The 12836-nt window shown below is 38.1% G+C and overlaps 1 protein-coding gene across 2 annotated transcripts in view; it reads right to left on the bottom strand.

Annotated features, from left to right (window-relative positions):
- LOC103713534 (ARM repeat superfamily protein) overlaps positions 1 to 12578 on the bottom strand; it is a 47394-nt gene extending 34816 nt beyond the window's left edge. Inside the window, exons 1-6 of one of the 2 annotated variants that reach the window (XM_008800499.5) lie at positions 12295 to 12578; positions 11031 to 11149; positions 7912 to 7957; positions 4458 to 4530; positions 4304 to 4366; positions 920 to 1015 (exon numbers count right to left, since the gene is read on the bottom strand). In XM_008800499.5, coding sequence (XP_008798721.4) covers positions 920 to 1015; positions 4304 to 4366; positions 4458 to 4501 — 203 coding nt within the window. In that variant the 5' untranslated portion in view covers positions 4502 to 4530; positions 7912 to 7957; positions 11031 to 11149; positions 12295 to 12578. The remainder of the gene's footprint in view (positions 1 to 919; positions 1016 to 4303; positions 4367 to 4457; positions 4531 to 7911; positions 7958 to 11030; positions 11150 to 12294) is intronic. The other variant, XM_008800498.6, reaches the window with a different exon arrangement.
- Between the last annotated feature and the right edge of the window lie 258 nt (positions 12579 to 12836).

Here is a 12836-nt window from a genome sequence, read left to right as displayed (position 1 = left end):
TAAATTAGCAGCAATCTGTTACAATGACATGTTACGACTTCTGCCAACTCCTTTTTTCATTTTTATTTTTGGTATCGGCAGTACCACTCCAGTTAAAAAAATGTTATGCCTTTGTTTTTGCTCAAAACTAAATGCAAACAAATATCAGCCGAAAAAAATCAATCACAATTTGCAGCAATTTCTGCATGACATCTCATTTGCAATCTATCAGGCAATTCCTCAATCCAATTTTTTGGAGAAAAAAGAGATAAAAGTGAAGAAAAGTGAGAAATTATGACAAATAAAAAACCTTGGTTTCTATACCCCTCTAATTTCCTGCAGAAATCAAATTATCAGGGAAAAATACAAAAAGTATCTATTTCTTTACTTTTGAAAAACCAAAAACAACGCCTATATCAGTGTCTAGTTATTAGAATCACCCTTGCAGCACAAGCAGGTCTCTGATGCAAATTCCCCAAAAGAACAGGACACGCTTCAACACAGGCTTGTCTGTCTCATCATGTACAAACTAAAGACAACATCTGATATATTTTATGGGGGTTCAACATCTGCACCTCAAATTATTTTGTAGACTTCAGGAAACATACATGAGAGTAGAAGGCCTAAAACAGATGGTGTGACATATTCTCAGTAATTCAAGGCTTTTTGCACATATATTTCTGTTGTAAATCATGATATATTTTCTACAGAATATTCTGATTCATGTGCTTTTAATTGGCAAGAATAGACCATCTGTCACCAAGAATTAATTGAAATAATAATATGAATCAGAAACTTGAACAAGCAAAAAATTTCCGATATTCCCAGAGAGCACCAAAATGTATTATCAAAAAGATACAGCATATTTAAAAACAAGAGGAAGATATGACCAAATTAACTTATAGAATGTCAATAAAGGATCAAGCAATAGTATATGTACCGGATCCGCGATAAAGCACCTAATAATTGTGCAACAAGATCTAAGAGAAGACCTCGCAAGTCGACCAACGACGGATAATCCACCTGGCTAACAATCCTGTATATACACCACCAAATTAATGTTAAGAATAACTATAAGCAACATGTTTAGCACAAAAGCACAGCCCCACATCCCAACTCAAAGACATATTTAATATAAGAAGCTCTTTCAGCTCCAGCAACAGCTTCTGCAGCTTATTCCTTGTAGTTATTGAGCATACCATGATTCAATTGTGAACATTGCTCAAAGTATCACAAAACTCAGAAAAGGCTTGGTAAAACATGAATCAAAGGTGATCTTTAAGAAGTTTTAATTCTTCCATTCAATGCCAAGCATGGGGGTCTGTGAAACATGAACAGAAAGTGGTTTTTAAAAGGCCATGATTCTTCTAATCTATTCTGAGCATGTGCGACACACATCACATGCATATGACTCCCCCCCCCCCCTCCACCCCAAAAGCATGCACGCACACACACCAAAAAAAAAAGAGCAAAGGAAAAAAGGACTGTAGTCAAAGTTCTGGATAGGATTTATGACTCATAGCAACAAATATATTGTTAAAGCATAAGAAGGAAAAATAAAATAACTACAAAAGATGACCTTGTATTCAACTGCATATATAACTTCTAATTCACATATATTAATTGCAGGTGAAAAATACCCAATGCTAGATAGCACCATGGGACTGCTCGATTTTCAAAGAGATAGCCACTCAGGACATATACCAGTTTGATGTAATTACACTCCAAGCATGAGACTACCACAAGCATCAGACAACCAACCAATTCTAGTTAAGATAAATGCTTAAGGAGGGCTTCTAGACTCATTGAGGCAAGGTGTGAAGTAATAAATCACCTACCAAAAAGTTCCTCAGTGAAAATACTGCATTTAACATTTTTCAGAAGGAATGATGCATACCACTACCCCTTCAAACGAACCTAATGTACGTGATTCTCTCATGCACCATAACTTTATATATAACCAAATGAAACCAACCTCTCCTTCTGTTCTTAGTAATATTAATTCTGCATACAATAATAAAAGTGCAGGATAGGTATTTTGGATGAGGGTATCTCTCAGGTGTTGAAAGTGCTGGTGCTCGTACAGTATGGAATGGTAAAGTACATCACTATTCCGAGACACAGAACACCTATTGGTGTCAGCACAGCAAAAAAGGAAGGTGCGTACAATACTGTGGCATGATACCAACTAAGGGACTTATTGGTATTGTGCATTCGGCAGATATGCACCAATACTTAAACCCTTGGCTATCATATGTTTATGCTTCGATTTGTATAGTCTCACTAATTAACATTGAGACAGTTTTGGACTCCCAATGAGGTGGTATGTAAACCTCAATAGGAAAGTTCTAGGCTTCATAAGTTCTCGCACAAAAACATTCAGAAACATGGTACACTATATCAGTCGGTACCAGTATGTACAGTCTAGCATACCATACTGGCACCGAATTGCGACATGCTATTGGGGAGAGGGGGGGCAGTGGCGCGAACCGAGTGTTGGTACGCCAAACCGACCACCATGTCAGGCCAATACTGTAGCAAGATGTAACTGTTACAGGGTCTGGTACCGAGATGGCGAACCTTGTTTAGAAAGATAGAAACATTCCTGAAATTTAAATGGAAGCTTAAGCACTTGGCATTCATATTTTGACCTGGTCATGTTACTAAATCTTGGAAAGTAAGAATGTATAATTTCAATAACAGATGTGATAGGTCTTGAAAAGCACATTACAAAGGACCCCAATTGAAAAACTTCATTAGTCAATTCACAACTTGGCCAAATCAAATCATTTTTCTCTGGAGGCTGCTAATTAAAAATTTCAAGTGTTTTAGATATTAAGAAAAGAGTAGATCATTATGAGAATGAAGCAGCAAGTTGAGTTAAATTCTCTAACAGCTAATCCATTATTAAATTTAGGTAGTTACAGGATTTTAAGTTCCAGTTGAAATTAATCTGTTTCAGTCAAATGGACCAGTTTTAGCTAGGAGGAGCCAAAACTGCCCCCATGTTTTTGGATTTCAGCTGAAACTACAGTTTTGTTCCATTTTTTTCTTTTAGAAAATGAAGGAGCATCACCTTTTTCTGTCATGTATAAATGGTTTTAATGGGTGCCTTGTTTCTTGTGTTATCTGGCCTTCTAACAATCTAAAAACCATATCTTTGCTCACATCAAGTACACCTGAGAAATGAAAACAACAGAAGATTGCTGAGTGTCATCACCCAACTTGGTGATTTTTTTTTTTTGAGCCCGTGCTTTTTTCCCCATTTTGCTAAAAAATGTTCGATTTATTCGAAGCAAGCAAGGATCTTTTTGATCTTGCAAGTTTTGTAGAAAACATTCAATAGTCAAGAAGGATCATGATCAAAAATAAATAAATAACCTTTGCTAAAAATCTAAAATTGTGTCTATTTCATAAAGCAGGGATCACATCCAGATTTTTTAGTTATATTTATGCATATTTTGTTTCTGAGAAAATATAAAAACATGTCAAGAACTAAGAAAATCTATACCTCTCCTGCATTCTTATGATGAAATCATGAAAATACATTAAGTGTATTTTGGCCCAGATCTTAACAAAAAGTTCATACAAATTTCAAGAGTTTATAATTAAATATTAACATTTGAAAACTAAAGAAATAAATATGAAATAAAGTTACGTAGCGTCATATGGTAGGTGGAAAAAAAAAGAAAATTATCATATCCTTATATTTTAGAAAGCATGCAAATAAAAAATATTTCAAAAAATTTAAGATTTTATAATTTAGAATTATAAAAATTCAAAGTAAGGATGATTTTAAGGATAACTATCGATCTGATACAAGTAATGCAAAATAATAAAATTATAGAGATATATATTTAATGCATAAGAACAAGAAATATTTTAATGCCCAGTATGACAAGAAGAATCATTCAAATTCTTTTAATAGTACCTATAACCAGGGTATGCCGTACCGGCCCGTACCGGCCCGCTACGAATCGGTCCGGGCTGGAACCGGTACCGGATCAACGTGGGATCCGGTACCGGAAGTTTTTATTGAAAAACTAGCCAGTATGACTGCCGTACCAGTACGGGACCGATATGGGGCCGGTACGGGGCGCCACCGGTACACCGACCGGTACCGGTACGGCGGACCTTGCCTATAACAGTACTCCATGTTTCCACCACTGCACTTAAACCAAGAGAAATATTAAGGTCTTACATTATCATCATAAATTTCTAAAAGGCAATTTGGTGATGGAAATATTGTTTGATTCATTGATGTTCCAACAAAAAATATACATTTAAGCAAAAAAGATTGATAAACCATTTCCAGGAACCTCACCTGTCTGCATTAATCAGCCAATCAAATACAAAATTTTCAAGCCCAGACCAAAGCTTTTCTGAACTAAGAAAGAAACAAAAACATGACATTAGAAGCTGTAAGACCAAAAACAATAGCAGGAAGAAATAAAGATCTAAATTTAAACACGAATAACCTGGAATTCCCTCCTGGGGACAACACTCCACAAAACGAATGCATGCAGAGCAGAATATGCACTCCACTGCAAGCTGTACAGCAAACAGAACATAACACATAAAAGACCAGAAGGAATGGCTTTCTAATTTATTGACCCAAAATCATTATGTGCACCGACATTATTGGAAATTCTCCTATAGCAAAAATTCAGTACCAACAGTTTCAGAAAATCATATATCGATATCAAATGTCAGTACAAAATATTTCTTGCATACATGTGTATATGCACTTACTCGTGTTCAAATACAATATTGACAACTTGTAAATATCAATACGTGCTTGAACACAAGTGGCGCACGTGGCCTTGAATGTAAGCAGATAAAAGAACACTCCATGCACCATCATATATCTCAATGAAGTCTAACTGCACGTGACAAGGACAAGAAAGAGGCAAATCCTAATCTAAGCAGTGTCCTACAAAATTGGCATAAAGAAATTACGCTATGGTACATTGTGCTCAAACTGTATTGTGCATGAACTACCTATTAGTGCATATAGAGATCACACAGCATCATGACATGCAGTGTTATGATATTTTCATGTCTATAAACATATCTAGCTTGACTAATAAAAGGTACCTATATCATCTAAAAGATTTGGAATAGGAGCAGCAAGTTTACTGCACAACAAAAGCTTTGGGATATGATATCCTCTACAACCCGCATATAAGAGACGATGTAGTTTTATTTTGAACTCCTATCAATTAAAGCACTGAGAGAACTAGCCACAGGTAGTTTGTGCTTTCTCCTTTTCCTAAGGGACTGATCCCAAAATTATTCTTGCGACAAATTGTTGAACTCCTAAAACATCCATATTATCACAAAAAAAAGGCATGATCAAGGTCTACAATCTCGGTACTGTGTACCGTATCGATACCTTATCGTTTTGGTACGTACGGTATGGTACGATACATCTCTATAATAAAATGGCTCTCTAAACATTTTTCTCAATTTTTATCTCGATACTCCTCTATACAGACCAGTATGCACCTCGGTATGTCTCGGTACATGTCGGTACGGGCTCGTGTCTACTGTGCCGGTACCGAGCCTCAGACCGGTTGCCCGACGGCACGGCTCAGTCCGGGCCCGCGTTGTGTCGGGACTGTACCGACACAGTAGAGGAGGCAGAGGAGAGGGCGAACAGGAGAGAACCACAAGAGAGAGAGGGAAAAGGAGGAAGAGAGGAGGGTGGCGAAGGCAGGCGACCCGGGCGGAGGAGGTGGAGGAGGGCTCTGCAGCCGGGTCCCCTATTTCATTCGAAACAGGGATCCAGTTGTGAAGCCTGAAGGAGCCTCCTTCGCCGGCCGGCCTCCACCTCCCTCTCTTCCTTCCTCTCCCTTTCTCTCTCTCCCCCACTCGCTCTCTCTTTTTCTCTCTTTTCTTCCCCTTCTCCTCCTCCAAAAACGGATTTTGTTTTCGTTGCTGAAACCATCCCGATCCGCCGCCGGGACAGCTCGGTACGGCCGGACTTGTTTGGTTTGGAACGATTCCACCAACCCTAATATGAGCCGTATAGAGCTTGTATCGACCTGAAGATAAATTTCATACCAGTTTCCTCCAAGTACAATATGGTACGTCCCGTATCAGACGGTACAGAAGGGTACGGCAGACCATGGGCATGATAGTGAAATTTCATGCATCGAGAATACTCAACTTCTTAACAACAATTCAATATTTTAGCATTTTTCTTGGTACTTTCGAAGGGATTTTAACTTAGCAGGTTTTATTCTCAATAATTAGGGCATTGTTTATTGAAGATACAATAAAAGGAGAGGTCATCCAAGCATATTTTGAAAATTTCTTGGTGTTTATTTTGATATAGAGAAGAATTGATATATGCTTGTCAATTTTTGGTGCCTTCTAAAGAACACTCCTTTCTAGATCAAGCGCACGAGTATAAAAAATGACCTTCAAGGACAATATGGATTCCATGATGTAACTAATGAGATAACAGAGAATTATACACTTCTTTCCTTCGTCATTTGTGCACGGACAAGGATTCATGAGCCAGAAGTTAGGCTTCTTTAGGCCATAACTATAATTTGGTTCCTCAACCTTGCTGCAAGTTCCTCCCCCCTTCCCCTTTTCTTCAGCAAAAAAAAAAAAAAAAAAAAAACCTTGCTGCAAGTCAAGAATATTCCTGGGGTCATAGAGTTCTCTTAAAATTATCTAAAACTTCAAAAGTGCTATCATGGGGTCAGGAGAATCAATTACAAGTTTACTTCTTTCACAATTTCTAGAGCATGGTGATGTTGCTATAGCAGCAATGAAGGACAATTTTCATGTTATATAAGAATCATGTAAACGTCCTGACAAGAATTATGATTAGAAGCCTCGGAATGACATAAACTGCTAGGAAATGGAATTTAACATTATAAAAATATAAAGTTAACGAGTTACTTTTGGAATTAAAAATCAGGTTCGTCGTACCGGACTCCGTACCAGTGCCGGACCCCGTATCGATGCCATACTATCATAGTATCGGTACGGTACGATACACGGTATGTCTGGCGTACCGAGTGTCGGTAGGCACCGATACCAATACCTGTACTGAACCGGTACGGTACCGTACGCTCGGTACCGTCAGGTACGGTATGGTACAGCATACCATGATTGGAACCAATAGGTTGCAAGTATAAATTCTTTCCTTGGAACATTACACGCATTTAACAACATCACACGTAGGGCTGGAAGTAGGCCAGGCCATACCCCTATCTGGCGTAAATTTTTTTGGGCTTCGAGCCAGGCTTAGGCCCAAAAATTTTTAGAGAATCCAGGCCCAAGCTCGACCCAAGCCCAGGCCCGAGCCCAACCCATCTGGGCCGGCCAGAATTACCCGTTTGGGCCAAAAATGGGTTTGGCCCAAACTTGATTGAAGCTTAATATTTTATAATGTTGCTTCACAAGTACATGGGCTAGCCAAAAATCGGGCGCTCTCCTATAACACAAGTAAATGATACACGATACATCATTCTCAGTAAAACACATTTTAATTTGTCCTTCACTTCCTCGTCATTCTCTTCAAATAACAGCATATAAAAACCAATGGATCCAAGCCTAAATTCAGGCTCCATTTCAAACCTTGTTCGGTCTTGGGCTCTGGCCAAGCCTGGGTCGGGCCAATGACATACCCGAGCCCGGCCTGAAAAACAAATGGGCTCTACATTTTAGCCTAAACACTATCTAAACTCTTTCAAGCTTAGCCTGTAGCCCAACTCGAAGTCAGCCTAAGCCCATTTTCAGCCCTAATCACACAAGCAAAATGACAAATTTATGATTATGATATTAATAAGAAAGTTAGCAAATCACAAAAACATAACATGCAATGACCAATTATGAGATAAAACTAACATTAAAACTTGATCTTTAACACAGTTCAAAAGGAATGGAAGAAAAGTTTGAAAATATGTAAACCTTTTTTTGGTATGTAGAGGCATCATTTGCGCCCTTTGGAGATTCACTGAAATACAAACAAGAAAAATTGGTCAGTTACATAAAGTTACATAAGATCTGAACAGATTCAAATAGTAGCTTTTTTAAAAAGGCAAAAAGAACCCCATAATGATAACACCCTGTTGTCTATTGTATAATATGTCTGTCTACAGAGCCTCCGTCAATTAGATAACAGAATTTTGCACATATAGCATGACAGCAGTTGATTGTTATGATATAAAATCTTAAAGAGTAATTACACCTATCCCCTTAGAAGTTTAGGGTAATTACAGATTCCCCACCCAGCATTTTGGAAATATACCTTCTACTACCTAACTTTTGCTATGTGCATAACATATAAACCCCTACCATTATCTTTCTGTTAAATAAGCTAAAGAACCTTGCTGAAGTCATCACTCTCTAACTTATTTGAGTCTTAGTTGATCTTGGAAAGGTTAAAAAATCCAGGTTAGTCTTAAAAAAAGTAAGGTTAAAATAGGTTAAGATATTTTAAGACTCGGATAAGTTAGAGAGTGACGTCAGCAAGGTCTGTTAGTTAGCTTATTTAACAGAAAGATAATGGTAGGAGATTATGTGCTGTGCACATAGCAAAAGTAAGGTAGTGGAATGTACATTTCCAACACAATGGATGGGAATCTGTAATGACCCCAAACCTCAAGGGGGGTTAGCGTAATTTATTCAACCTTAAATTAACTTTGGACCTTTTTACTCTTTCCTTTTTTACTCAAATAGCTCTAAATTTATCTATATTGTAGCAAAGCTTGCTATAATAAACAGAATTTTACAATCTAGATCGACTATTTCTTTTTTTGCTTTTTCTTTATGGGATGGACATCACTATCCAGGTAAAACTGCTATGCGTCTGCTTTTCAATCAGAACCAAATGGAAATAAACAGATACCAAAGATTCAATAAGGCTTGTAGAAGTTTCTGCATGAGATCACATCCACTCTATGAGGCAATTCCTCAATTTGATTTTGAAAAATCAGAATTCGGAGAAGAGGGAGAGGGAGAGGGAGAGGGTCGGAGAGGCAGAGAGAGAGGGGAGGGAAGGTATAAAGAGTGAGGAAGAGGGGGGAATGCATTTCAGCACATCCAAGAATGAAGGTGTGCATGTACACATGCATGCACATGCACTCAAACACATAGATATATATATATAGATAATATAGATATATGGATACATATGCTTGCTCAAGCATAAACAAGCATCCATAATGAAACTTATAGACACTATCGCAAAAATAGGCAAACATGTAATTTCCTACAGTAGTCAGAGCACAGTTCAGCACCTAGAATGTATACTGACAAAGTGCAAAATTTACTCAAGTCATAAGTGATTTTTGGTTGAGAAAAATTTTATGTATATCTAATGCACCAGCAATGGTTTTAAAACAAGGTTCTTAAAAGCTGATATATTGGTCATCTTGTTGGATGGCCAAGATTGAAAAGAACAGAAATCTTGGCTTATCTCGGCCAAGATGAAAAGTGGGGAATTTAGGAAGGATCAACTTTTTTTGAGATCTTGGACAAAAGATTGGAACCAGGATATCAAAGTGACAGCCCAAAATCAAGCGCAGCAATTATTTTTAGGCATTTGTCTTAATTAAAAAATCTATTTGAGTAAAAAGTTAGAAAATATTGGCTGATATTTTGATATTGTATCAGCTGATATCTCAGAACAGATCAGTTTATATCAGCTGAAATAGTAAGGGCAAGATTTTATACATTATCATATTGCTGAGTGCCTAACGCCGACACAAATCAAGATCTTGGTTGAGATCTCAACCAAGATGACAACCTCATTCTAAAATGATCTTGCCAGCCTCAGACTTTCTTGCAAGGGAAGCATATGATTCCATGAAAATATGGGACTCAGGATGCCAGTTTGCAGATTTAAGGAACTAAAACATGGGACATAAATTGCATTTGGCTGGTCCAGAGGGATGAACGAGTGATGGACAGCCGTGATTATAAAGGAAAAAATTCAATCGAGATAATTATGGTAAAGAAATTCCACATCCACATTCAATGATGCAAATGACTAACAAAATAGAATAAGTATTCAAGAAATAGCAACGATCAAATAAAAAGGATGACATTGCATTGGGGTGGATGCACAAAGAGAATTTTGCAGAAAAACTCTACCAGACTTCATTGTTTGCAAAAAAAAAAAAAAGTTTTATGATTTTGGCAAAAAATGCCCATAAATCTAATAAACCTTTATGCTCCTCCTTGAAAATTATGACTTAAAGCTATCAGAACCGGGGAAAAATGATCCAATAAAGAATAGACACATTATTTCTGCAAATGAGAAAACTGACCCTTTTTTGGAAAAGAAGATTCAATAGATTTTCTGCAAAATTCTCTTGGCAGGAGGTAAGATTTACCAATGCCAAACAATAGTAGCGAGTATGTGATTAGCCGTTATGATTGATAAAGGAATAAAATATGACACACAGCGGATTCTTAGAAAAATGGGGATGATCACATACTACCATCCAAACAACTGTGTAACAGGCAGCAGGAAAAAACAGCTTCACAAAATATTGCTTTGCCATCAAGAGATAGAATGTCTTTTTTTCCATATCTGAAAATTTGCCCATTGGGACTTCAAAAGGACATAAGAAATATAAGGTATTACTGAATGTATTTTACGCACCCAAGCCAGAGAATATCAGAGAATTCCTTATCTCATGGCTGGCTGAAGAACTTTTTACATTGTGAACAGAAGAGATAGATATCACACTCTGATGTGTTGATGCATACCCAATCAACACCATAAGGAAAAAGACAAAATTATACAAATTCAATAAATCCAAGTCATGCAGGCAAGTACCAAGTACCCAAATTGACAAATTGATGCCCTGGATATTGAAGATGACAAATCAAAATTCCCTATAAAAGAACCTTATCTGGGATAACATTCTATGTTGCTGGTTGAAGTTGGAAGAGTTCACTACAAAGATTGTACACGTTGCATGGATATTACAAAGGATGATGTTTTTGCCAGCAAATAAAGCTCAATAAAGGAAAACTAAAACAAATCAGAACAAAAGAATCTAAAATCTTGTAGGTACCTGTCTCTCCACCGAAGAAGAGCTTCCAAAAGAGGCACTGGTGTATGATGAGCAACCATAGCTAATGAATCTAACACTTGTTCATAAGCTGGGTCAGAGGGTCGAAGGTATTGTCCATCCTGCTTGTTATATGTAGTTAGAAGTTAGAAGAGCAAAACAAACTTTAAAAATAAAATTTTGCCACTAATCTACTGAAAACAACTAAACAATATTTGCCTAAACACAATAACACATGGATATCTCATTGTTATCATCTTGAAGTTAAAAATCTTCCACTACATACATAAAGAATATGAGAGATCGATTTAAAAGGTGGTCTGCACAGTCCCACAAAACTTCGACTTGCAAGGCCTAACAAATTCTCCGAATCTTCTTATTTCTCCTCCCAGGACTTTCCATCAATTAAACCAAACTTTTCTAGTCATATTCCCACCATAAATGAGAACATGTTAATAGAATAGGACAGTCAGCATCCAAACAACCCTTCAACTACATTAAAACAACACTCTCCGAAGTAAAATTCAGAGAAATAACTGTACATAATCACCATGTATTGTCCTTCCTGGATTATTAAACATTGAACCACAAGGGAAATAGCACCATGCTTCAAAAATGATTATCAGCTCATGAAAACCAACCAACCTAAACCATATTTCTCTTAAGTCACTCATGAAGTATCAGGTCTAACCAAAGCCACACCTTTCGTTATTATTTTCCTGACTAGATTACATCGGATGCAAAAACAAAGAAATTTCAAACATGAGCAACCCAAGGCTGATAATTACAACGAGTTTGCATTAGCGTAAGCAAGCTAGTTGGTCTCTAGGTGAAGCATAAATATGTACTGTGATAACAAGAACATCATTGTGCTCTGCAAACCAAAAATTTGGCGAAAGATTAGAACTCTTGCATATAAGATAAAGCAAACTAAAATTGAGGAATTCAGCTAATGGGTTGCAGCTACCCAGGGAAGAGAAACATCGAAAAGGCCTGAAAGAAACATCGGGAAGAAGAAAAACTCGAATTAGGGCAAAAGATTGTATATTGAGATCAGCTTCGAGAAATCCATCAACTATCAGGAACCGTCTCGAGAACGGATCGAGAACCCTGAATCGAGGACTCGGGCCCTCCATGCCCTCATGGAAGGGTTGATTCAGGAGAAATGTCGCTCGATAATGCAATTACGGATGAAGAAGGAGATAGAAACGGAGATTCGAGAAGAGAGAGGTGAATAAAGAGGGGAGAAGGGAGGAGAGGTGTGGACCTGGGCCTGGGCGGTCTCGATGCGGCGGCGGGCCAAGGGGAGGAAGCGGTGGAGCAGCGCGTCCACGATGAGCTTCGCCGCGCTGCCCGCGTTCATCGCCAAGCTGCCGGCGTTCATCGCCAGGATAGGAGAGAGAAGGTGGGCAGGGGAAGGAGAGAGGGGGGAGGGGGTGTGGCGATGACCGTCGACGGAGCGCAGCCTACCCTTCTAATGACACACTAGCTCTCGACACGTGCGAGGCACGTGCAATGCACCGACCGACCATGGCCAAAGTGAAGCAGCCGAGATGGCTATTCGTAATATTTATTTTGCAGAAATAACAAGTGAAAAGTTAGGCTAGCCTCAGAGCCAGCTCAACTTTTAAACGACTGAGGCGGTATTCTAAATCTCTAAATCTAAAAAAGCCTTTATTTATGGCTCGCAAGTAATCGATTCTGTGCATCCATGGAAGAGTGTTACAATAAGAGAAGTTCAGGAAAGCACTGTTGTGACTAGCCTCAAGAAGAATGGTACTCGTATTGGATACGGGACCAGAGCGGTGA

This window comes from Phoenix dactylifera, chromosome 9 (genome assembly GCF_051530095.1).
Source record: "Phoenix dactylifera cultivar Ajwa chromosome 9, Ajwa_hap1_PhDact_Kaust_v1.1, whole genome shotgun sequence".
NCBI classification, from domain to species: Eukaryota; Viridiplantae; Streptophyta; class Magnoliopsida; order Arecales; family Arecaceae; genus Phoenix; species Phoenix dactylifera.
This window is presented reverse-complemented; position numbering and strand designations above follow the sequence as displayed.